The sequence below is a fragment of the Phocoena sinus genome, chromosome 4, assembly GCF_008692025.1.
Source record: "Phocoena sinus isolate mPhoSin1 chromosome 4, mPhoSin1.pri, whole genome shotgun sequence".
Classification (NCBI taxonomy): Eukaryota; Metazoa; Chordata; class Mammalia; order Artiodactyla; family Phocoenidae; genus Phocoena; species Phocoena sinus.
Window position 1 is genome coordinate 71,323,885 of NC_045766.1, and position 26,058 is coordinate 71,349,942.

A 26,058-nucleotide genomic window follows, 5' to 3' on the forward strand; every position below is an offset into this window, starting at 1 on the left:
ATAAAACTAATAAACAGTAATCTTGCACACATGCATATTTATGGACTTCAATGCTTTACCAAAAGGAACAGTTAAAAAACTTAAACTGGGGACTCAATGGGTTTTCACTAATTAACAAAACACCTACCTTAAACTTTTTCTGGTAAACCAACTGATTATTCTGTATTGAAAACCAGCGTCTAAATAAATACAAAATAGATTACGTTTTCACAAACATAATTTATTTCAGTTGTTGTTAGAAAAGAAATATTGGGGAAAGCACTAGAAAATCAGTTTATGGTAATTATGTTTTTAGAAGTGCATTGTTTTGTTTTGCTTTATATAAACTGATGTTAATGAGATAGATAACTACTGAAAGTAAAAAAACAATTTCAGGCAATTTTAAAACCACAGATTAGGAAAATAAAATTACTATATTTTGATTCATTTTTATGTCAGAAATTTATATCCTAACAAAAGTTGTCATCCTTTATGTCATTACCAAATAATAATTGTTTTAAAATAAAAATTTAGCTTTTTGAGCTTCCTCAAAAATAACTAAATCTTTCCCCCAAAATAATTTGCTTTTGTTATAAAGTAGAAATAAAATTATATTATAAATAAGACTTCATTTGTATACCATAAAAGACTGAAATAAATGGTGCTTTGTTTTCAACCTTTCTGAAGCTAATTCAGCATTTGATTTGTTAAGCAAAACAGAAAATTGTATCATCCTTTTAGAACTGACATCACAGGAGATAGGTGCCAATTCACTTGGGCTTACTTTCATGTAAAATACTTCTAAGCAGAATAATCAAAGTTATGACTAAAAATGAGTCACCTAACTATTGTTCTGCTCATTACTATACATTAATTGGCAAACACTTTACTTGCAATCTTCTTTAGAAGAAAAAACTAAGCTACGTATGGCATATTTACTAATTCTAATTTATTAAAACAGTAAAAGGACCTAAAGACTTACAAAAAAAAAAATCACAGCCAAAAGCCATTCATAAAAGGAAGCAAAAACTCTCATCAAGCATGAAAGGTAAAACAATATTTGAGTCATTATTTTAAAATTAGTTTCATGTGAAATGATTTCTATCATAAACATTAGTTATTAATCTATTAGCAGATAGAGATTCTACCTTTTCATTGATACTAATACAAAGCACTAAAAATTGTATTTAGACATATTTAGAATTTCTATTTTAAAAAATTAAGTTAATTCTCCAAAGCTGAGAAAATGATTAGATGCTTTTCTATTTTTAAGCTAGACAGATTGTTAGGTTTTCTTGCTATTTAAAAAGGTATCACCGTTACCATTAAAATAGAGACTGTTAAATAAGCATCTAGATAAAACCAAGTGGGTTGCCTCTAAATGCAAATCATCAAGAGGTGAGCTAGAAAAGGAAGAACTTCTGGGTCTCTTTGCTTTGGAACACATGGTTGGTTAGAAATGTTAAAGGAAATACCTCCAAACAAACAAAACGGTGCAGCCCTGCCACATGGGATGACATGCAATGGAAACAATCTCTGATATTGATTAAAGTGTTTTTTAAAAAAATCATTTGAAGTAGCATAAACCATATTAATAAAAATTCTTATATTTTATATATAGTAATCATATTATATAATTTGATGAAAAACTACAATGAATTTTATTGCACAATGGAAAAACATCCATGTAAACTTTTCATGCTTCTGAGGTCTTCAAAAAATAAATTTCTTTTGACCTGCTGAATCTTAGAATAGCCTCTAAACATAAATAACAAAATACTAGATAAAAACTTAATTTTTTTTCTTAGAGACAATTTCCTCTGATTATTAACTTTATAGATCATTTGTATTTCTGAAACTCAGTTCCCCTACCATCTATCTGCTTCTGGGTAACTTTCTCACATCATTAGTTTTTGTATACACTATAAATTCATCTTAATTTGACATCTCCTAAGGAAAAACAATCCCACAATATATCCTAGGTAGAAAAATATTTTAATTACTAAGATCAGTATGTCTTATGATACTATCTCCTCTCCTCTGCCATTAAAAAAAGAAAAAAGAGCTAACTTTACTCATTTACACTGATGAAGACCTTAATCAGGTAAGTAAAATAAAATATAATTTTAAATTGCTCCTGTAGGATAATCCTAGTTATTATTAACAATTTTAATAAAAGGAAAAATGAGACAGTTCATAGTCTATGCGATATGCAAAAATATTTAATATTTTCAAGTTCATGCTACCTGCAATTTAAAGATTCTTTAAAAGGTAATTAAATAATAAAAAAGACAAATGTTGGAAAGCATTGTGCTGACAACTACACTATATTCTGCAAGATTCACAAACTGACCACAAAGCCAAAATATAAACGTTTTTAAAAAGGAAAATTTCTTGGTTTTAAGAGAACTAAGACACCACTTTAGATCTATCTCAAACTGAGATAACATAATAAAGATTTTAGACCAAAATATTACATTCATAAATATTATCAATTTTTAAATACCAATGAGAGCCATAGGATGACAGAATTTTGGTGGGGAGGGAATACATTAAAAAAGAAATCAAGTATCTTTTACAATTTTTGAGCACTAGTCCCGGAACTCAAAATCAAGAACATGGGTAAAAGTCAGACTTCTAAATCTGTAGAAGCTTTATCACTAAAACTATACAGATGATGGATTCATGCACACACTTGGCACATAGGTGCCAAAAAGGTGAACATTTAACAAAATTAAAAGCTTGAACATGTACATGTTCCTTTATCTAAAATTCAATTTAGTTTTTCACAAGGAAAAAGACCAAAATGGTAAAACAAACAAAAGCTAGGAACTGACAATGTTTCCTTTAAACATAATTAATAAGGTGATTACCAAAGGGGCTAATTCCTAATTACCGTTTAAAAAATTTAAAAAGCACTTACTAGCTTATTTCCCTTAAAAAATACAGACACACATATATATAAAGGTATTCGTATTAATCTGTATCTTCTTTGGATAACTATATACATATCAAATGTTCTCTTCCAGATTAAAACAAATTGAGGAGATAAGCAATGAAAAGGTATAATTCCATTCCTCAAATAACAAGTTTACACTTTCTTCCCAATTTAAAACATGAGACTTTATATCCATTGCAAGTAATCCAATTGAAATGCAGGTTAATTATGAGCTTTCTCGTGCCAAAGAGGAAACTGGAGTAAGGTAGGGGTGAGGGGAAGGAAGCCATTTGGTACCTGATATGATCGGGCTTTTTCCTGTCATGTGAAAAAATGGGGCAGGATTAAAACATAAGGGAAAGGTGGTAAAAGAATGAAAACGCAAATGTGCAAAATAAGCAAAAGACTAGCATGATATGAAAATAAAGCAAGAATTAAAGGAACCAGCTTAAGCTCATAACCTAACAAAAGAGTCAAAAGTATCTGTTGTATTTTGCTCACATATTATACATACATGCATTTATACAGTTAATTCCAATTCTCAGGGATCTGAAATGCTAATATTTCAGAAATATTCAAAATTTTCTTCAAAGCATTATGGTATAGAAGGTTCTGGTAGGACTTAGCACACTCTGCTATTATTTTCTGCCTCTATGGTCACAGCTGTAAAATATAAATAGTACCTTTCCTCATCTTAAAAATTTAAAGGAAATAATCACTACAGTGATACAGATACAGAATATATATATATATATATATATATATATATATATATATATATAAACCTGAAACAAATGAGAACTTTCCATAAGGAAAAGTTCCTCCCATCTGCTCACCCTCTTTTTGTCAAATGATAGTGGAGACTCTAAGGCCACACATAAGTAGAGTTTATCTTTAATCTATCTATACACTTCTTATTTGTATCTGTACTAGATTAAGATACTATATAATACATTTTATGCTTTTAGCTGTATTTTCTAATTCAACAAAGACTGAGCACAGCATGTAATTATTCAACTTCTTTATTCGTTTTGACACCTCACTACTAAATAATGTTAATATTTAATTATTTTCCTTGTTCCTTCATCTTTTCTAAATTTATCATTAAAAGCAAAAGAGATATACAGGTATTAGTAATCCATCTAGCACTGACTTGAGCTTGAAGTAAAGCTGACACACTGAGAAGATGGCCTGGTATGGAAAGACTATTTTGTAGATATCACATCATCAAAAAATGTATATTATAGACATATAAAAATCTTAAGAGACACCAGAAATCTGAAGCCAACCAGAAACAAGCTCAACAATTCACATAAGACATAAAACGTTTCACTCCTTATGCTATTTCAATCATATCACACAAAATACCATCTCTTTGGTTAAATTTCAGATCATAGAATGATGCTTTCAAGATATACTTAGATTTTATGGAACACAGGGCCAGGTTTTAAAACTACCTGGGAATTCCTAGTCAAATTCACATTTCCCTCAGGAAGATCTTTTTAAAAAGTTCCTTTTGAAAATATTGTATGCTTCTACTCCATAGAACTATAGACAATGGCAAATTTGTCATATGATTGGCACCTTATAGTAACTACAGGAAAGTATGTTTGCTAAAACTAATCCACAAACAATTAAAAAAAACAAAAACAAACGTAAACGGTGGGCAGAAAAAAAATCTGTACATTTGAACAGTTGAATTCCTGGACTTTTAAAGTTAAGGCACAAATATCACAAATACACAGTCTTTTATTCAGAGGCTCGTAGAATATATTAAATCAAGCTAGATAGAGAACTAACTAGAGAAGCAGGGCAGAGTCTGGAAGTCATATACAGGTAAAGGGAAATTATTTGCATGTACTTCCTAACATTAGATTTTTGGTAACTTCATATAAAAAAATTTAGATACATTCCAAATTTTTAAAATTGAAAAGCAGAAGAGAATTCTAAATAACATTTAATAGATAACTCTTTCTTTCTTCTCCCTTTTATAGCTACTGACCTATAACCTAGAAAATACTTAAGACTTCTGTTGCAAGGTTTTGACTTTTGTTTTTGTTTTTGAAAAGGGATTTGTATAATGTTTATATGCTATATTCCTTAGAAGTCTACCTTTAACTACTGTTGTCATCAAAATATTCTTTAAAGGTGTATGAAAATGAAACTAATTTGCTATGCATAATTTATTCCTAATAATGCAAATGGATTAGGAAGGTTTTTAAAAATATTTTTTAAGCTATTTTTTTGTTATTGTTATTGAAGTTGTATTTTGTCTTATCAAACTACAGATTGTGGGCTTCCCTGGTGGCGCAGTGGTTGAGAGTCCACCTGCTGATGCAGGGGACACGGGTTCGTGGCCCCGTCTGGGAAGATCCCACATGCCGTGGAGCGGCTGGGCCCGTGAGCCATGGCCGCTGAGCCTGCACGTTCGGAGCCTGTGCTCCGCAACAGGAGAGGCCACAACAGTGAGAGGCCCGTGTACCGCAAAAAAATAAAAAATAAAAATTCAGATTGTTTGGAATTTCCATAGCAAGTTTTTTCTTTCTTTTTTTGACAATTCCTTTATGTTTTATTTTATTTTTTTTGGCCTCGTGTAATGTGGTATCTTAGTTCCCCGACCAGGGATCAAACCCGCCCGCCCCTGCACTGGAAGCACGGAGTCTTAATTCTGGGTTGATCCACTGTCGTCTGACCTTGGTCGTTTCTTGACTATCTGCCATAGCAAGTTTTTTAAAGAGCCAGGTTTTGAGCCTCAATTTTGTCACAAACCAGCTGTGTGACCCTGAATGAGCAACCATCTCCCTGCACTTCCATTTCTTTACTAAAAATTAGGGTGTTAACTACAATCTATGATTCTAATCAATAACTGTCATCCTATCACACAGAAATGGCATCTCCTTTAAAAAGTGGCCTCATTTCCAAAGTTATTGTCTTCCTTACTTGGCAAATGATAGGTAACATATCTACAATTGAGAATTTAATAGTTATTCCCTACTTGATTTTAGTTATGTTTTAATGTCTATGCCAATTAATAAAATTCATGAAACATATAATAAAAAACCAAAAGGTCCATGCTTAAGTCAATTAATGTTCTTCCGTTGTCCTAAATGGGAATGCGATTTTCCACTAACACTTACTGTGCTTCATTTTGAAGTCTGAGAGCATTTCTGATTGGAGTAGTCCATGGAAGTTCATTTCATTTCTTCTTAACATAATGGTACAGTTTCTATGGATTTACTGTATTTTCACTGTGTTAAACTTTAAGGAGGTTGTTTTGAAATCTGAAGGTTAAAATTCAATTCTAACATTACCTCATGAAACCATACTAGTTGAAAAATCTTTATTATAAAAATTTGACAACCACACGATCTTAATTTCCTACTCTGGCTATGGAAATTTGCCAGGAAACGCTTCAAAGATTATTGGCTTAATACAGAATTTTAATTTTTCTTTTTTACTTTATAATAGTTAAAACATTATTTCTTAACCAGACCATCTAGTTGATCCATCTATATTCATGTATTATTTTTAAAGTTCTACATAACTCGGGCTTCCCTGGTGGCGCAGTGGTTGAGAGTCCGCCTGCCGATGCAGGGGACACGGGTTCGTGCCCCAGTCCAGGAAGATCCCACATGCCATGGAGCGGCTAGGCCCGTGAGCCATGGCTGCTGAGCCTGTGCTCCGCAACGGGAGAGGCCACAACAGTGAGCGGCCCACGTACCGCAAAAAAAAAAAAAAAAAAAAAGTTCTACATAACTCAAAGAGACTTAATATCAAATATAATCATTATTCTTTCCAGTTTATATTCACTCTCAAGTAAATGAAAATTATTTCAAATACAACACACCATGTACCATTCAAACATCTGACAATATCGAATGCTATGGAAATACTCAATGTATCACTGACATTTGAAAATATCAATAAATGTTTTTTCTATAACCTCATCACCAAGGACTCAAAATTAGTGCACAAGGAATCCATTTCAACGTACTGAATATCCAAGCATAATCATTTCCAGTTAAATTAACAAAAATGTATACTAAATTAAACTTACCAAGAAAATTCTATTTATTTTGCTACTGTCCATTTTATAAAAAGAAAACAATCTATCATTAAGTGAATTCATATCTGTTCAAGCAGCAAATAATATACATTCAACCAATAATATAATAGTGTATCAATTAACCAGAACCCAATACTATTTTCAATTATTACAAAACTGTTCTAACTACTTTTTTTTTTTTTTGCAAGAAGGGAGGCATCCTTGAATAAAAGGCTAATCACTGCTATTCAGAAGAATGATCCTGAGACAATACAATCTTTTTTTTTGCTTTAATGTCTGAAATTATTCCACTTTATTAATACATAAGAAAATAAAATATTTTACACATTCATTCAAAAGACATTTACTGGATCAATATATATAAAAATCAGTTTAGAAAAAAAAAATTTTAAGTTTTTGGTAGGCATCGGAGCACCAGCTGCCATACTCACTTCACACATAAAAACAATTCCATACCCTAAAACTCCTGGTTAAAGTTATTGCAAAGATCCAAAGATCAGGATCACCTCACTTAAAGATTCACAAGCCAAAATTAAGTAAAAATGTACATAAACAGCATACAGGGGAGGAACCCAAAGGGAAAAAAAAAAAGCTCACTTGTCATATTCATCCATTATGTTCAAAATATAATTTGCAATCAGATCTATTTGGTAACAAATATGGGAGGAAGCTCACATTTAAAAATTTATTCATTGTAATGATCTAGTCACTACAGACCAAGCAGTATAAAAAGTCTCCTTGCTTCCTGGTTTAAACTTTGCTTAAATTTTAAAATTTAGAATTACTACTGTTACTTTTGACTTGCTTCTTAAGGCCCCTTTCCTAGAAGGGCCTTATCTTATCTTCAATGGACTGGGTTCAGGAAAGTTACTAGGGACTGTGAATTTAGAGAATTATGAAGGAAAGAGTTGCCAAACCAAAGGGAAAGTCAGAAAACTGAGAATATGGAAAGAGCAAGACTAGATTTGAAATATATTACCTGTTCCAAGTTTTGAAGGCATTGCTGGCTCGTTTGAACAGATAACCTTCCATAACAATGCCATTTGCAGCATCTACATTATATTCTAGTTTAGAATCATCACTGGAGAAATCCTAGGCAAAATAACACATTAAAAAGTTCATATGATTTTTACTGATTTCCCTAGACAACAAATCTATCCTAGAGAAACAGCTCAAACAGTAAAAAGCTTTGTATTAAGATAGCTATATCAACAATATTCATAAGAAAGCAGGGGAGACCTAAATGTTCAAAAATAGAAGAATGCTTCAACATATTGATGTATTTCAATCCAGTAGACTATTATGCAATAACATAGATGAGTATACAGAATATACATTAAAAGAGAAAAAACAATATAAATTTTATAAATTATACAGCTTGGGTAAATAAACTGTATATACACTGTGATTAAAAGCACAATATGTATACAAATAGACAAAGGGAATAACTCGATATTCTACAGGTGTTATGTTTAAAATGTTTTCATTTAATCCCAATATTTTATGGTGATGTGTCTGCTAACAATTTTTTTTAAAGGAATATGGGTATATTTAATTGGGATTATTTAAATCTACCACTATTTTCTAAATATATTACTATTATGGCAGTTTTTAAAATCTGGTAGAAACAATAACTCCACTGTTTGGGGGTTCAAAAAAGGATTAAAATAAAATTATTTTTGCAAAGGAGAAGCACCACAGTGTGAAGTGAGCATTCCGAGCTCACTTTTTTATGAGGACTGTAGAACCACTCATAGTCATCTTCTATCATTCTAATCATTCTAGTTTTCACTTGAATACAATTCAAACTTTCAATTTTCCTCCCAGGATTCATGAAGTTTTGAAATCAGAATTCCCATATTTAAAATATTTCCTGGTGAATTTCCAAAGTAATTTCAACAAAACTGCAAGATTGCTGTGATCCCCAAATTGAAAACTCTAAAAATCAGTCTTGAAACTTTCAAAATTATTTCTGGACCAATAATCAAAATTAGAATGCTATCCTATTAGAGAGTAGTAGACTTTCTGTCTTGAGAAAGATTTTGGTAGAGGCTGGATGACCACCTGCCAGAACGCTGGGATGCGGGGGTCCTGCACTGGAGGAGAAATGGAGTGAGAATCACCTAAGGGCTTTCCAAATCTAAGAGTCTAAGACTATGGAAAGAGGAAACAGACTAACTTCAGAATTAAAAACAAACACTGCTGACATCTCTCAAAATTTAATCATAAAGACATAATAATCCAAAATAATCAAATGAAATAACCTGTAAATAAATTGCTACATTTCTTCCTGCTTTTACTTTGGGGGAAAAAATCAGGGAAATTTTAATTCCTTCATTTAATATTTACTTGAAGCTATAATTTATTTAATTATGTAGACAGAATTAAGTCAGCAACAGATATAATTGAGTTTGGCAACATTCTAAAAATTTCATTTGTCACATCGGCATCTTTGCAATGCATTATAAGTATTTTTTTTCTAATTTCAACTATTTTTCTTGAGATAAATTAAGTCTTCAGTATAATTCCTATTAACATCAATTAATATTTTATAGTACTTAAAATGTGATAGATATGATTTTATAATGAAAGCAACCAATAATGTTGAATAAAATATATAATATTAGAATTTAAACACACTGATGAGCTGACAAAATGGAAGGAATACTCAAAGGCAAAAGAATAAGTGAAAATTGGAAGCCACAGGAGTAAGCAGAGCAAGGAAGCCAAGTCTCCCATTAAGGGCGTTTGTCTCATCAGGAGAACTTGAAGCTCTGGTGTGGGGCCCAAGGAATAGAAGGCAAGGCCAAGGCTGGCCAATGAGGGGACTCTAAGAGAAGCTTTCTCTTTTGAAATTGCAAGAAAGACAAGAAGGACCACTATTATCTCTTTGATTTAAGCTTATTTTAAAAGTCCTAGCCAGCAAGATAAACAAAAAGTAAAGGTAACAATTATTTGCAGATGATGTGACTTTGTACACATAACATCCAAAAGAATCCAGAGATAAATCAGTATTAAAGAGAGCTTAAAAAGACTACTGGTTACAAAATCAATACATAAAAATCAAATTTTATTCTAATATATAACAAAAGTAAACAGTGAGAAAAGAAATTTTTACAAGATAATATTTACAGTAACATTTGCAATACAATTTAACAAAAGATGTACAAGAAAACTATCAAACTTTATGAAGGACATTAAAGAAAACTTAAATAAATGGAGAAATATTTCAAGCTCATGGACTAGAAGACATTTAAAATAAAGATATCAATTTTTCCCCAAACTGATTCACAGATCCAATGCAATCCCAATCAAAATCCCAAAAGCTATTTTTATGTAACCTAAAAAGCCACTCCTGAAATTTATATGGAAATGCAGAACTTTGGCAATTCACTTTTGAAGAAGAGAAGGTAGGAGGCTTCTCTTTGTCAGATATCAAGATATGCTATAAGGCTAAAATAATTAAGATAGCACAGTATTGGCATAATTAAGATAAAAAGACCAACAAAACAGAATAGAGTCCAAAACAGACCTCACATGTATGGAAATGTGATGTATAACAGTATACAACACTGAGTAGTAGGGAGAAACAAACTTTTTAATAACTGAATCTAGATCATTTAGCTACCAATGTGAAAATAAAAGGAAACTGGATCTCTACCTCATACTATATACAAAAAACCAATTACAGATTGATTAAAAATCTAGATATATTGATAAAAGGCAAATCTATACACACTCAGAAGATTAGGCAAATCTATAAAACCTTAGGAGATATACCATTGTGATCCTCGGTTGGGAAGGACACAAAAAGTACCACACAGAAAAGACATTTTAAAAACTATGTGAAAATTTAAAACGTATATACCCCAAAGGGGGGCTAATATCCAGAATATCTGAAGATATGATCAACAGTTAGCTAGGCAACATGATGGAAAAATGGGAGAAAGACTAACAGACATTTAACAAGGAGGATATCCAAATGACCAACAGACTTGGGAGAAGGTCATTAGTGACTAAAGCATAAATTAAAACCACAACAAGATGTCAATATCTACCACCAAAATAGGCAAAAAATTTAAAACTTTCACAATACAACGAGGTGGCAAGCAGCAATGGGAACTCTCACACAGTGCTGCTTACCAGGAGTGGTATAACATTTTGAAAAATAATTTAGCATTATCTACCAACACTGAACATATATACACACCCTCTGACCCAGTTTTATTCCTAGGTATGAATTCATCAGAAATGTGTGCATATATCCAAAAGGCATGTACATGAATATGCATAGCATTGTTTCTTCAACTGATCAATTTCAATTCTTGAAAAAATCTAAATAATTACATTAGACATATTTTTCCTTAATTTTTAGTTTGACTGGATCTTGTTCTTTTCCTTTTTTTTTTACCTGTAATGCAGCCTTGTGTCAGCATTTAAGGGCAAAAAAAAAAAAAAAGGTAAGTATTCATAATGAACAAAAACAGCATTATTCCCTTTAAGGAAAACAATAACTGACAATTATTTAAAATCAAATAAATTTATCAGATTTAATAATCTACTACTCTTGGACATTCGGTACAACACTGAGCTGTTATACAATAGGGAAAGATATTAAAAGATGCATAGTGCAACAGAAACTAACACGGTACTGTGAAGCAATCATACTCCAATAAAGATCTATTTAAAAAAAAGATGCATAATATTCATTAAATAATTCAGTTTAAACAAATAGTCACATGCTTCTAAATTTCATGACCTCTCATTTTAATTAAAAATGATTGGTCCCAATTCTTAAAAATCTTTCCACAGTAACGTCATTAAAACAAGTTATCCAAACAAAAGTGATTCTAACTTTAAACAAAATAAAACATGGAGGTACTCTTACCTGAATATAACTAGAAGTAATGAATTAAACATGGTCTGGTAGAAAATCTTCTACTTTTTAAATAACGTTTCTCTTTGAGTACTAACAACCCATCACCAATAAAATTTTCCTTACTTTTATTACGGATTTCACTTTTGTTTTTTTCCTCTGACATCTTCTATATCAGATCTAGTTTACTGGTATTTTAAATTCTAAATACACCATAACAAAAGTTGATTTGACTGCTCAATACCAAGAGAATAGATTTCTTAAAGCAATGCTAGAAGGTGTCTTTTTTTTTTTTTTTTTTGGTCTTTTTAGGGGAAAGTGTGATAGCAGTCCCCCACTACCAAAAATTATGCAGTCAAGTTTCCCACATTTGGGGAAATTGTAGGTGTGGGATGGATAAGCCTCACCCTGGGAAAACCACCTTTGTGATCATGGTATCTCTCCTGCCAGGTAAGTACAGAACACATCTTTTTTCATACTTCTTACATACATTCAACCTCCAGTTGTCTCTTTTTATTTTCAGATTACTACACACAAAAAAATGTCAATGACTATATAAGATAAAATATTATTAGACTGAGTTCCAGGTATATCATATTCAAAGCTTTTAGCACACAGAAACAAAAACTGGTTTCACATTTAAATCTTCATTTTTAAATATATATTTTTCAAACATTAGTTTAGTTAGACTTAGGCAAATTAATAAGAAATGCAAGTGAAATTTCAGCATCACTTGAGAGGGTAAGTGCTGCCTTAGAGTGACTGCAGCTGGAAATTCCTAGTACCAAACACACACATTGATGCTACGGTGTTCTCCAACCCATGACCACCTCCACGCACCCCCCCATCCACCGCCCCCCACATACACACACACATTTTTACAGGTGGTTGGTGATATCTTAACTGAAACTATAAGTAGTGCTTTAAACTCTAAGGGCCACTTTTAAAGCAGTTAAGGCCCTAAGAGACTGATGATGTTTTTATAAACTGGTTCAAGAGCATGGCTTTCAAATATTTTGATATAAAATAGTAATAAAATACAAACCTGAACGTCAGAAAAATATTTTATTTTTTACAAAAAATGGAGGAATTTATCTATACAATACAATCTATAATTATTAAAGCAACTCAAAGGATCTTTTCCAACACAATGATATCCTGCTGAAACCAATAATCAAGAAATTGTGTAAAATGGGAATTAATCTCCTTTAACTTCTCCCCTCAAGTACCTTTTGTTGAATGGTGGAATGTTTTTGCTCCATTTCTCTTTTCTCCTTTGCTGCATCCACAACCAGTCGATCCAACTATAAAAGGAGTAAATGATAGACTTAGAAGTTAAAGAAAGAAAGACATGATTATTTTTCAAAACTCATACACCAAATCAGTCAGTCAATTGAGGTTTACCTAAAAAGGCATTTTGGCTACAACTTTAAAGTGGAAGTTCTTTTTTTTCTGGTATCATATCCTCTTTGAGAAGGTCTTTAATTCCTTTAGAGAAAACATTTCTAAGAGCAACCATGGTTCCAAGCAATTGTGACAGGTGGCCCTGTCTCAGGCACAACAGTGATAACATGCTCACCCCTTGAATTAAGGAGAATGACTCTAGATTAAGTTGTCTGCTGATGCACTCAGCAATTCTGGTAGTTGCTATCAAAGACAGAAAGAAGATATACTGGTGATTTTTCTTCCCAAACAGCAAAAAGTAGCAGCTAAGCTAGTGTGTGCCAGCCTCACAAGTTCAACGTAACAGACACTTCCAATCACTCAAGATGCATGATGTTTTCAAGTTGGCTTCCTAATATTACAATAAAATCTAAAAGGTAGAAAAATAATTCAACAGATAAAAGAGAAAGCAAGAAAGGAGGGAGGGAGGGAAAAGAATAGAATAGAGTAGTAGAGGACAGAATAGGATAGAATAGAACAGAATAGAATAGAATAGAAACCATTCATTAGATCAGGGTATAAAATCACCAATTTTTAAAGTCCTTTTTTTAAAAAAAAATTTAAAAACTTATGAAATCATAAAATCCCATTTCTTTCTTGATCCTTTCCATCAGAAGAGAAATATCTGACTTCCAGTATTATGACAAAAAGCACTGGCTTCTTGAACTCCTCTTTGCTGGAATAACAAAAATTGGGTTATAAAATACCCCATTATGTGGGTCTACTCTTCTAAACTGTGATGTATGTCATTTCATCTTTGAACACCCATCACCTCAAATTGACTAATGTGTGATAAATGAATAAATAAAAATGTAAATGTCAACAGACTACGGAGACAAAGTATTAAATGTCAAAATGTTCTCATTGATATCCTTTAAAAACAAAACTGAAAAAGGCCTTCTTAAAAGACTGTGTGATCCTTTATTCACTATCACAAATGGTGTTTTTTTTCTACAGGAGACAAATTCTGACCACAGAATCTTAATATCACTGAATAATAATAAAGAACCAAAAGAAAACATCCTGAAATAGAACTATCACTATTATAGAATATTTTACTTAGATGGCAACTATACCACTCCACTTTAAGATCTAATGCATACTTACCTTAGTGACATGCTGCATTGATTTAACGGGTAATGCTGTGCTAGGAAAATGTTTGTCCTCAATAGTTTCTTATACTGAATGAGTGGCATAACCATTATATCCTTGTTTTATAGCCTTTAAGTGAAAGGCATGTTAATGTTTTTCATACATTCAGATTGAAGTGCAGCAGAAGGCAGCCCCCAAGATTCAAACTGCTATTTCTAAACTTGCATGCATGTACTTTCCACACCAGTACTACAATGCCAGTGATGGTAGTAAAATTGTCAACTTGGTAGTAAATTTCTCTGCTGCATCCCACCCACTGCTATTGCAGCAGAAAGGGAGGAAATTCCCCTCTCTCTGTTGGGGCAGAAGTATAAAGAAAAAGATATCTTCCAACATGGTGGAGTACTGGAGGACGTATGAGTTGGGGAGGTGCGAAGGCTGGCAGTCTTGTCTCCTAGATGCTGGGTACTGTATCAGGAAGAGAGAGTTTGGAGCACAGTAGCATGTGTCCCGTGTTTCTATTAGCGTTGGGCATCATGAGGTTAATAGGCTCCTATACCTAACCAGGTGCCCCCAATCCTCTACCTATGTATTGAATCTCCTACACTCCTACCACCTCAGATTTCACCACTTCTCTTTCTGCCTTTCAACTTCTCCCATTCCCATTTCTTTTTAAATTTGTGCAAATAATACCTTAAATAAAACCTTCCTACAACTCATACTCCCCTCTAGCTACTACCTGCTCTCTTTTCTTCACAATACAACTTCTTAAAAAATTTTTCCCTGTTCTCCACTTGCCCATTTCATATTCATCTACCCACTGTAATTAAGCTTTCACCTCTTGGACCCTCAACTCTCACATCAGTAACACATAACCTTCTTGCTGCTAAACCCAAGAGGTAGTTCTTAGTCCTAGGGTTACTCGACCTTCTTTCCAGCATTTGCACTGACAACCACCCCCACCTTTCTGAGACACTCTTTCCTTGCCCTGTGCTACCACGATTTTCTGGTTTTCCACCTCCTCTCCCATCAGTGTTCTCACGGAGCCCCTCTTACCTAGCCGTCTCTTAAAAGTAGATCATTCTTAGGGCTCTGTCCCAAGCCAAATCTCTTTTTACTGCATACTCGTGGACCTTGACCTTAACTTACAAAATCAAAATTATTAGGCATGGTGTTCGATCACTTATGTTTTTTTAAAATAGGTTCATGATTTTGAAATACCTATTAACTTTCCTTGGGTCAATTCACACACTCTTGTGATTGCAATTAGCAATTATATGCTATTGACTCCTTTAGTGTTTCTTTCTCTTGAACTCCAGATATACCCACTTAGATGTCCTATTCTCAAAATCAACACATTTAAACTTGAACTCATCATGTCCCTCCACTCAAATTGGCTACATCTTAACTATTCCTCAAGTCTATCTATTTATCTCCACCCTTACTGCCAGGACCCTAGTTCCAGATGCCATAATCTCATAACTGAATTACTGAAAGAATATCCTAACTGGCCACCTCCAACCAGGCCATATTATCCACCAGGCACTACAGGCACCGGAGTTTAGATGCTTTTCGAGGACCTGCAAAATTACTTGAGACCTGGGAGGGTAAAAACTGAAATTAATAAATGTCAAAATATACAATTATTGAAACTAGTCAACTACAAACCAATTCATTTTTTTGATAAATTATACTTAATTTAAGATAAGGGTACAATCTAATGTTTGATTAAGATGTGGGGAGTGCCTGGGGCCTAGGAAGGTCTTGCCTTCTTCCCAAGTCTGGGCTGGATGTACTCTATACAGGTTACAGTAACACTTTGATCCTCCAATATGTGGTAGGGATAGCTGGTTGCCTCCCAACATCCATTCTCTCCTCCTTTCTTAACAACAGAATCCCCAAATTCTAGTAGGTTAACACGGTTACATGCATTAAGACTAAATTTCCCAGCTTTCCTTGCAGCTAGTGTGACACTGGGTCGTACACAGAAGTGGAATATACTATTTCTAGGAAATATCCTTAAAGAGAGGGAATGAATCTTTCTTTCCCCTTTCCTCCTTCCTGTTGGCTAGCATTTGGATATGAAGGCTAAAGCTTGATAAACCACTTTGAACCATTAGGTAGAATCCAAAGATATAATAAGACTGTGTCCCTGCAGATTAAGTGACCACCATACTAGGCCTTTGATTTTACATAAAAGAAATAAAATTCTATCTTGTTAAAGCTCCTACTATTTCTGGTTTTCTATCACATGCAAACAAATCTAATCTCCATTTATATACCCAGACAGGGCACTTAGCACAGAGATTAATAGTGTGGTGACTTGTTATTTTCTTCCAATAGATTAAGTTCTGTAGAGGCACGGAAGAGCATTTCTATAATTCACAGCATATGCCCTGCACACCATCTTTCCCCAGCACCATCCCAACACACACACACAGACACACATGCACACATGCATGCACCACATTTAATTTTGGTCAGTGAATGCAATTCTCATTCTGCTCTTACCTTTTCCCCATTTCCCTAAACTCTATTTTTCATCCTTAATCCCTCTCCTCAGAAAGTAACCTGAACCATTTTGGGAAAGAAAATCAACTGAAAATTGACAGAAATCCAGAAAACTCACCAGTCAACAAAAAAGAATGTCCGGGAACAGATCTAACATAAAGTTTTGATTAGATATCAAAAATAATTTGGACGTAATAAAATTTCTATATAATATTCTTATATATAACTCATGCATGTGCATGTGTGTGTGCATGTGTATAAAATGAAAAAGTTCCCAAGAGTTCTATAATCTTAAGATTCTAAAATTTTATTATTCAAAATAGCAAAATGCAAATTTCTCTGAAAATAAAAAAAGAGCTATAACTCAAATAAAATACCAATTAGGACAGTAACTCAATAATCCAAATGTAAGAAACAAAAAAATAAATCCAGCTATGTATACTGTAAAACAAACACTTTGTTTTAAAATTCTTCTTTTTGGTACCCTAATATACTATCTGTAACATTTTCTTTAACTTTAATCTTATTTTTGGTTACACATTTAACCCATACATAAATCTGTTATAGCACCAAACTTCATCATTAAATTGTCAAATTTCCCAATATGCTAAATCTCTTTAAAAATACATATACTAGAACAAAGACAACAAAAGGAAAAATAAACAACTCAAACTACATCAAACTAAAACGCTTCTGCACAGCAAAGGAAACCATGAGCAAAATTAAAAGGCAACCTACCAAATGGCAGAAAATATTTACAAATCATATATCTGATAAGGGGTTAATATCTAAAATATATAAAGAACTCAGACAACTTAACAGCAAAAAAAAAAAAATTCAATTAAAAAATGGGCAGAGGATCTGAACAGACATTTTCCCACAGAAGACATACAGATGGCCAATAAGGGGTCAAAGGTACTCAATGTCACTAATGATGAAAGACATGCAGATCAAAACCACAGGGAGATATTGCCTCACACCTGTTAGAATGGCTGTCATCAAAAATAAGAGAAGACTGTCAAGGATGTGGAGAAAAGGGAACCCTTGAGCACTGTTGGTGAGAATGAAATTGGCACAGCCACTATGAAAAACAGTATGCAGGTTCCTCAAAAAATTAAAAATAGAACTACTATGTGATCCAACAATTCCACTTCTGGGTATTTACCTGAAGGAATCGAAGACACTAACTCGAAAATATATCTGCATCCCCACGTTCACTGCAGCATTATTTAGCCAAGATATGGAAGTAACCTAACTAAGTGTCTGTCAATAGATGGATTTTAAAATGTGGTATACATAATACACTGGAACATTATTCAGCCATAAAAAAGGAAATCCTGCCTTTTGCAACAACATGGATGGATCCTGAGGGCATTACACTAAGTGAAATAAGTCAGACACAGAAAGACAACTACTGTGTGATCTCACTGATATGTGGAATTAAAAAAAAACAAAAACAAAAAACAGAACTCATAGTAAAAACAGACTGGAGGTTGCTAGAGGTGGGTGTTGGCGGTGGGAAAATGGGTGAGTGGGGTCAAAAGGTACAAAACTTCCAGTTATATGTATGTCAACTATATCTCAATTTAAAAAAATACAGATATTGGTATATAACACAGAATCAAGAAGTACAGTACATTACCTGTGCACCAAGATCCTTCATGTAGGGCCCAAGTTCACTAAATAGATCATATCCTTGATGAAAGAAGGCCAAATGGGCATACATAAAGGATAACATCTAACAGGAGGAAAAAATGGTTAGCATTTTAAAATCAATTCTTAGATAAATATTCTGAAATTTAAAAAAAATTCTGATCCTATCTATTGTTTAAAAATTATTCCACCAGAGCCCAAAATAGCAAACCTATTTAAAATTAAACTGAGTCATTTTTCTTAAAAGAGTATTACAAAAATATTTTCAAACTTATATTGCAATAATTCAAAGAATCAAGTTTTCAATAACTTCACCAGCTTTCCAGGTACATTATAAAATATCTAGGTGTCTTTCAACAAAACTCACTGGCAAAACCTTAAATTACAAATAAAACATTAAAATATTAGGAGGGGACATACGAAGCTCTCAAAACAAAGCAATCACATATACTTTACAACCCGTAGATCACTAAGCACAACACGAAATAGGGGCATGCTCATTTTTTTCTCAAGATAGCAAAATAAAATGAGGCAACAGACTTTGCCAATATGGAGATTTTGTTATATTCATTCCAAAAATTCAAAAATGATTAATGGGTTAAGATTTTTTTCTAAGTTTTCCTACATTTTACCTATTCATGAGAGAAAAAACACTCTTATTTTTATTAGTTAAATTTTTACATGAGAAGGAATTAATTCAATCACAATACTGAAAGAATCCTCCAAACATCCCTGTTATTTTTAGCAAGAAGAGACATCTGTTTAATTCTGTAAAATCTAAAATAGGTCAAAAGGTCCTTAATACTCAAGAATCCTTCAAAAGGAATTTTTTTGGGAGAGAAAAACCATAAAATAAAACACAATGACAAAAGGACAAAGCTCACTAAAAGATGATTCTGGAATTAGATAACGCCGGTTGTACAACTTTGTGAATATGATTTTAAAAAACACTAAATATATTTTTTAAAAAGAGAGGAAGAGATTAATAGTTAATTAATTATTAACTATTATATTAATCTCTTATTATAAAAATAAGAGATTAATAGTTACAAGTACATAAAAAGTAAAATATGCCTGCACATCAAAACACAGAATAAGCATATTAAAAGATAAATAATAAACTAGGAAAAAACACTTGACAAAGGGTTACTAGTCTTAACAGATAAGAGATGTTACAAATCAATATGAAAAGTATGAAGACAAAAAAAGAGGGTAAGGACATAAACAGAAAACATAGTGACCAAGAAAAAAAAGGGGGGGGGACATTCATACTCATTTGCCTCAAAGAAATCCAAAATTAAACAAAGAGATGACATTTTCAATCTACCAAACTGTGGTAGAGTGGGGGAAATTAATACCCAGCGTTGGTAAAATGTAGAAAAATGTTCACTCTCACACACTATTAGTGGAAATTTTGTGTAACCCTTAAAATTTGACAATATTCCTTAAAAGTTTCAATAAATGCTTCAACCCTTTGACTAAGTAATCTCTTGTCTTAATCTATCCGAAGGAAATATTATTCATTACGATGATCACTATAATGCTATGCTTTACGTCAAAAACAGGGAAATTACTTAAAATCCATTAATAGGTAAAGTTAATTTATGGTATATTCAAGGTCAGCAAACTGACCTACAAACTATATCCAGCCCTACCACCTGTTTTTGGATGGCCTACGGGCTAACAACAGTTTTTGCATTTTTAAATGGTTAAAGAAAATGAAAAGAAGACATGAAATTCATGACACGTAAAAATTATATAAAATTCAAATTTCCATGTTCATAAAAAAAGTTTTATTAGAACAGTCATGTCATTCATTTACATATTGTCTATGACTGCTTTCCTATTACAATAGCACAGCTGAGTAGTTTCAACACAGACAATACGGCCTCCAAAACCTAATATATTTACTACCTGGCCCTTCAAAGAAAATGTTTGCTCACCTCTACTGTATTCATATGGTAGAATTCTACCTGGTCACATCGTTAAATAAAAAAATATTTAATGACACATGATGATTTTGGAGTGTATTAGTGAAAAAAGAAAATTACAGAACAGTATGTAGGAATGATTCCTATTTTGTTTTTTTTTGTTTGTTTTTTTTTTTGTTTTTCTTGCTGTACGCGGGCCTCTCACTGTTGTGGCCTCTCCCGTTGCAGAGCACAGGCTCCGGACGCGCAGGCCCAGCGGCCACGGCTCACGGGCCCAGCCGCTCCGCGGCACGCGGGATCCTCCCAGACCGGGGCACGAACCCGCATCCCCTGCATCGGCAGGCGGACCCCCAACCACTGTGCCACCAGGGAAGCCCCCCTACAGTGAGAGGCCCGCGTACAGCAAGAAAAAAAAAAAAAAAAAAAAAAATTAAATGGAATTTTAAGAGGTGTATATACATTTTCACATACACACACACACACAGGCGTGCGCACACAAACAGAGAAAAAAGACAAAGATTACACCAAGATGTTGATAGTGGTTCTCTCTTGGTAGTAGCATTTATAAGTATTTTTATTCTTCCTTCATATATTTTATTTTCCAATTTTCTACAATTAACATACATTACTCTCAATCTGGAAAAGGTGGTGGAGGTAAACAGGAAGTATAATGTTCTCATCTGATAAGAAATAACATAAATATTAACAGAGAATTTAGGAAAAACCTAGGTGTGGACAAGGATCAAAAGCAATTTCTGTGGATCCTTTGAGAAAAAAAAAACCATAAAAAAACTTTAGTGAACGAAATCAGAAAGGAGAAATTATTTCTAAGGTTCTCAAAATATAAAAGAGTGTAATGTATATATGACTATCATCCTCTGCCCACCTCCTTGTTAGCTTTTAAGACGAAAAATGGGCAAATAAGAAATCACTGTTGCCGTGCCATCCTTCAAATTTCATCTCATTTGTTTTCTACCTGCACTCCAAAAAGCTGATACACCATCAACAGCCCTAAGGGAAAAATTGTGTAAAATGATGCTATGTATGCCCTCAATCTCAAATTATTTAAGTGTCTGCTTTAAGGAGATTACAGTATAATTATAGATGAGACACACATAAATAACTATAACATAAAGGAGACCAAAAAAAGTGGTTAAGTGACATATAAGAAGTACAACATATCATTAATTATGAACCTGGAATAAATAAGTAAATAAATAAATATACACACACACACATATATGGTGCTATTTTAAAAACTTAAATATATACATTTAACTTCATATTAAAATATTTAGAACATCATTTCAATAAATATCTTACTGATTTCAGGATTTCTGATCTCCTTTTTGATTGAAGGACGTTAATCTGAGGGAGAATGCACTTGGTTAATCACCTATGCATTATTTTAAAAACTAATCCAGAATGCAATATTGTAAAATTTGCTTATTCTAATGGTTTAATACTTTTCCAGAAAAGTAAATGAAAACAAAGTTCAAGTTTTTCACCATTTGACCTGCTTTTTGCAAAAACAGTTAAGACAAACATACCAATGAAACTCTCATCCATTTTTTCAACTTAAAGAAAAACTGGCCATGTTCAAACCATAAAATTGTACTGTACTGATAAAACTATCACCTTGATAAACTTCTGAATTTCTTAGAATTCTGTCTTCTCTCCACCCTCCTTATCTAATTGCTCTTTTAACATACATCCTTAATACAAATTCTAATCACTTTTACTACTACCACCAACCACCATATCTTTTCCTGACTGCTATAACAGTCTATGAACTAGTCTCTGTTTCCACTCTTGACACTTCATTCAGCAATCAGAGTGATCTTTTCAAACAATAAATAAGATCATGTACGTCTGTATTAAAACCTTCCAACTCCCTACTGTAGCCTACAAGGCCCTTTGTGAAGAGGCTCCTGCTACCTCTCCCACCTAATTTTCTACTACAGTACTTTCCCCTTTTCTGTGGTCCAACCACAACCCAAGAGTACTCCCACCTCGATGCCTTTGTACTATTTGTTCTGTCCTCATGTCATGATTTTCTTCCCAGATGGGCACAAGGCTCTTATCCATCAGGTCCCAGCTTAAATAGTATCTCCTCACAAAGGTCTAAAGTAGGCCTTTAAGCAGTCTTTAGTACACCAACCCTATTTATTTTCTTTATAGTATTCATAACTACCTCATATTTTATTTACTTATTTGTTTTCCCCAGCTAAAACATAAGCTCCATGAGATCAAGGTCGTGCTTTATTCCCAGTTGTATCCTCCAAGCTGTATATATTAGGCACTCAGAAATATTTGTTGAACAAATTAATGGACCTTAAATAAATATTTTAATTAGACTAAACTATTGAAAGATCAGTAATTATAAAAGTTGCCTTCTGTGGTATCTCTCCCAACTCTAGAAATTCACAACAAACATTTTATTTTTGTCTGTTATTTATTATATATCAGCTTAATGAAATACAATGTTTACACAAGAAAAGAATCATGAACTATTTGCTAAAATTTCCAAAAGGTTACAGAATATCTTTTTAATATGTCCTTCCCACTGAATGTTCTGCCTGTTGTTTAATAAGATAATTTTAAAGCACTGATCAGAAAACAAAAACAGACCAAGAGGGGGCTTCCCTGGTGCTGCAGTGGTTGAGAGTCCACCTGCCGATGCAGGGGGCACAGGTTTGTGCCCCGGTCCAGGAAGATCCCATATGCTGTGGAGCAGCTAGGCCCGTGAGCCATGGCCGCTGAGCCTGTGCGTCCGGAGCCTGTGCTCCGCAACGGGAGAGGCCACAACAGTGAGAGGCCCACGTACCGCAAAAAAAAAAAAAAAAAAACAAAAAAAACAGACCAAGAGGGAATTCCTTGGTGGTGCAGTGGTTAAGAATCCACCTGCCAATGTAGGGGACACGGGTTCGAGCCCTGCTCTGGGAAGATCCCACATGCCGCGGAGCAACTAAGCCCATGTGCCACAACTACTGAGCCTGTGCTCTAGAGTCCACGAGCCACAACTACTGAGCCTGCATGCCGCAACTACTGAAGCCCACGTGCCTAGAGCCCGTGTTCTGCAACAAGAGAAGCTACTGCAATGAGAAGCCCGTGCACCGCAATGAAAAGTAGCCCCCGCTTGATGCAACTAGAGAAAGCAGGCGCACTGCTATGAAGACCCAATGCAGCCAAAAATAAATAAATAAATAAATAAGAAAAGACAGACCAAGAAAAATCTAATAACTTTGTTTACCTAAGCACTAGTTTCTTCTGCATGTCTGTTTCAAGGTCTATTCAGTTTTGAAAACTAAAAGATTAACTTTCAAATGCTCTAAGTAAAAGCTTAGAAAAATGTTAAAAATGCCTCTGTTTGACAATGAAAAACAGCATACATTTGAAAATACAAAAGTATATTCAAATATTTAGAGAAACTAAAGCGTGACACTCTATAAAGCTGAATATTTCTTACTTACTATTCTCTAAAACAGACACTTTGGCCATATAGTAAAATAACGCAACAGTTCTCATTAGAAAAATCAAACAAATAGTTATATGAGAGGTGAGGTCCTAACTTAAAACTACTGGATGGACATCAAAGGAAACGGACAGTTTATAATGTGTAAATTTGAAAATAATGAATATTTAGGTAACTTCCCCACTTCCCAAATAAAATTTAAAATTAAGTAAGCTGTTCACTCTTTCAAAAAACATTACCTATCTATTTTCCAACCACTGGACTAGAGGGAAGGGATATAATCTAGGAGTAGGAAAGACATATAAATAAATAATTTCAATAAATGAGATAAGTGCTCTAACAGCAATGTGTATGACAATAATATGGCAGCACAGAGGAAACAGAGACAAGAATGATTCATTTTGCCTGGAAAAGCTTGAGTAATTGTGACCACAGAACAGAGAATGAATTGCTAATGGGCAGGTTAAAAGCAACACAAGAAAGATCAATTTTTATAAGAACATCTTAATACTCGAGACAAGAAACAGTTAAGAACTAGTGTTGGGGCTGCAGCAGAGTGAGAACGAACAGGTTTAAGAAGTACATAGAACTTTTCAAGGCAATTTTGACTGTTAGATATAGTAGCTAAGAATGAGGAGAATATCTGATATGATTCTCCAATTCTGATTTCTATGATTAAGAGGATGATACTACTCAGTATGGTAATGGCAATACGAAGTCATTTGAGAAGAAGAAAGATTTTAGTTTTAGACACAAAAGGAATGAGGTACTTCTGAGAAAAATATATTTTGTCACTTATATATGGTGATAATTCAAGCAAAGGGCATGATTAAACTGTAAGGGATTATCATAAAGTCAGAAAACAGGAAGACCAAAGATGGAACCCTAATAGAGAGACTGAAAAGGTGGACAAAGGAGAGAAACCCAAAGTGGAAACTGAAAAGAAACATAAATTAAGATGATGACTTGCAAATGGTTTAAGATACATCAAGACAAAAGTATGTTTCAAGAGAGTGTGGTCTACTATTTCAGTGAAACACAATAGTCAAGTTGGTTAAAAAGTACAATATATCTAACGAATAAGACCTTAACATGAGCCATTTCAGTAGAATGAGGTAGGCAGTCTCAGTACTCATACTACTGCAGGAAGTGGTATAAATGTGAGGTAGATAAGACGAGATAAGAAATACAGACTACTCCATGCTAGAAGCCTTTCATTAATAAGTGGAGTGTACTTCATTGTTTAAAATTTAACTTCCCACTTACTGAACAGGAACTTAATAGAAAAAAATCTTAAAGTCATTTTCTACTGTTTTCGCAAAGTTACCTGAGTAGTTTTTAATCACTAATTAGCAATATGTTTACTTAAGTATTTTTGTGTGTGTGTGCGGGCCTCTCACTGTTGTGGCCTCACCCGTTGCAGAGCACAGGCTCTGGACATGCAGGCTCAGTGGCCATGGCTCACGGGCCTAGCCACTCTGCTGCAGGTGGGATCTTCCCAGACCAGGGCACGAACCCGTGTCCCCTGCATCGGCAGGCGGACTCTCAACCATTGCGCCACCAGGGAAGCCCTAATAACCATTTTTTGAAAACATATAATAAACATACCTGAAGTACATAATCTAGGGCTATATGTCGAAAACATTTCCTTGTTGCTGTCAGAATGTTTGTGGCTTCTTCAACTTCATGCTGTTTGTTTCTCTGTACTTGAGCATTTTTTACTAATGCGTTTTCTTTTTCTTCACTGACTTTTTCAAACTGCTTCTTGGCATCTTTGAATTTTCTAAGATCTCTAAAAAAAATTAAAATAGCAAAACTTTCATAAAACTATATGGATCAAAAACTTTACCAAAATAACATTTAGAATTTAATTCTTATGTTCCTCTACTTATTTATTTGAAAATGACACTCAATAGCTCTTCCAACTAACGTATATATATTAGTTTATGAGTACACACTATTCCTGATATAGTCACCTAGCATTTCCTTACTTAAATCTATACAATTTAAAGTGAAAATAAATTATCAAATTAACATTACAGAAACATAAAAGGCAAAGTTAATTTTTCTAAAGACAAATTCTGGGACATGCAC

The 26,058-nt window shown here is 33.5% G+C and overlaps 1 protein-coding gene and 1 pseudogene across 5 annotated transcripts in view; both read right to left on the bottom strand.

Annotated features, from left to right (window-relative positions):
* Positions 1–26,058, bottom strand: part of ACAP2 (ArfGAP with coiled-coil, ankyrin repeat and PH domains 2) — a 158,481-nt gene that overhangs the window by 29,132 nt on the left and 103,291 nt on the right. For all 5 annotated transcript variants that reach the window (XM_032629593.1, XM_032629590.1, XM_032629589.1 and 2 more), the window contains 6 exons: positions 25,573–25,756; positions 21,813–21,857; positions 18,548–18,643; positions 13,089–13,163; positions 7,963–8,075; positions 128–179 (listed from right to left, as the gene is read on the bottom strand). In XM_032629593.1, coding sequence (XP_032485484.1) covers positions 128–179; positions 7,963–8,075; positions 13,089–13,163; positions 18,548–18,643; positions 21,813–21,857; positions 25,573–25,756 — 565 coding nt within the window. The remainder of the gene's footprint in view (positions 1–127; positions 180–7,962; positions 8,076–13,088; positions 13,164–18,547; positions 18,644–21,812; positions 21,858–25,572; positions 25,757–26,058) is intronic.
* Positions 12,169–12,317, bottom strand: LOC116753770 (annotated as a pseudogene).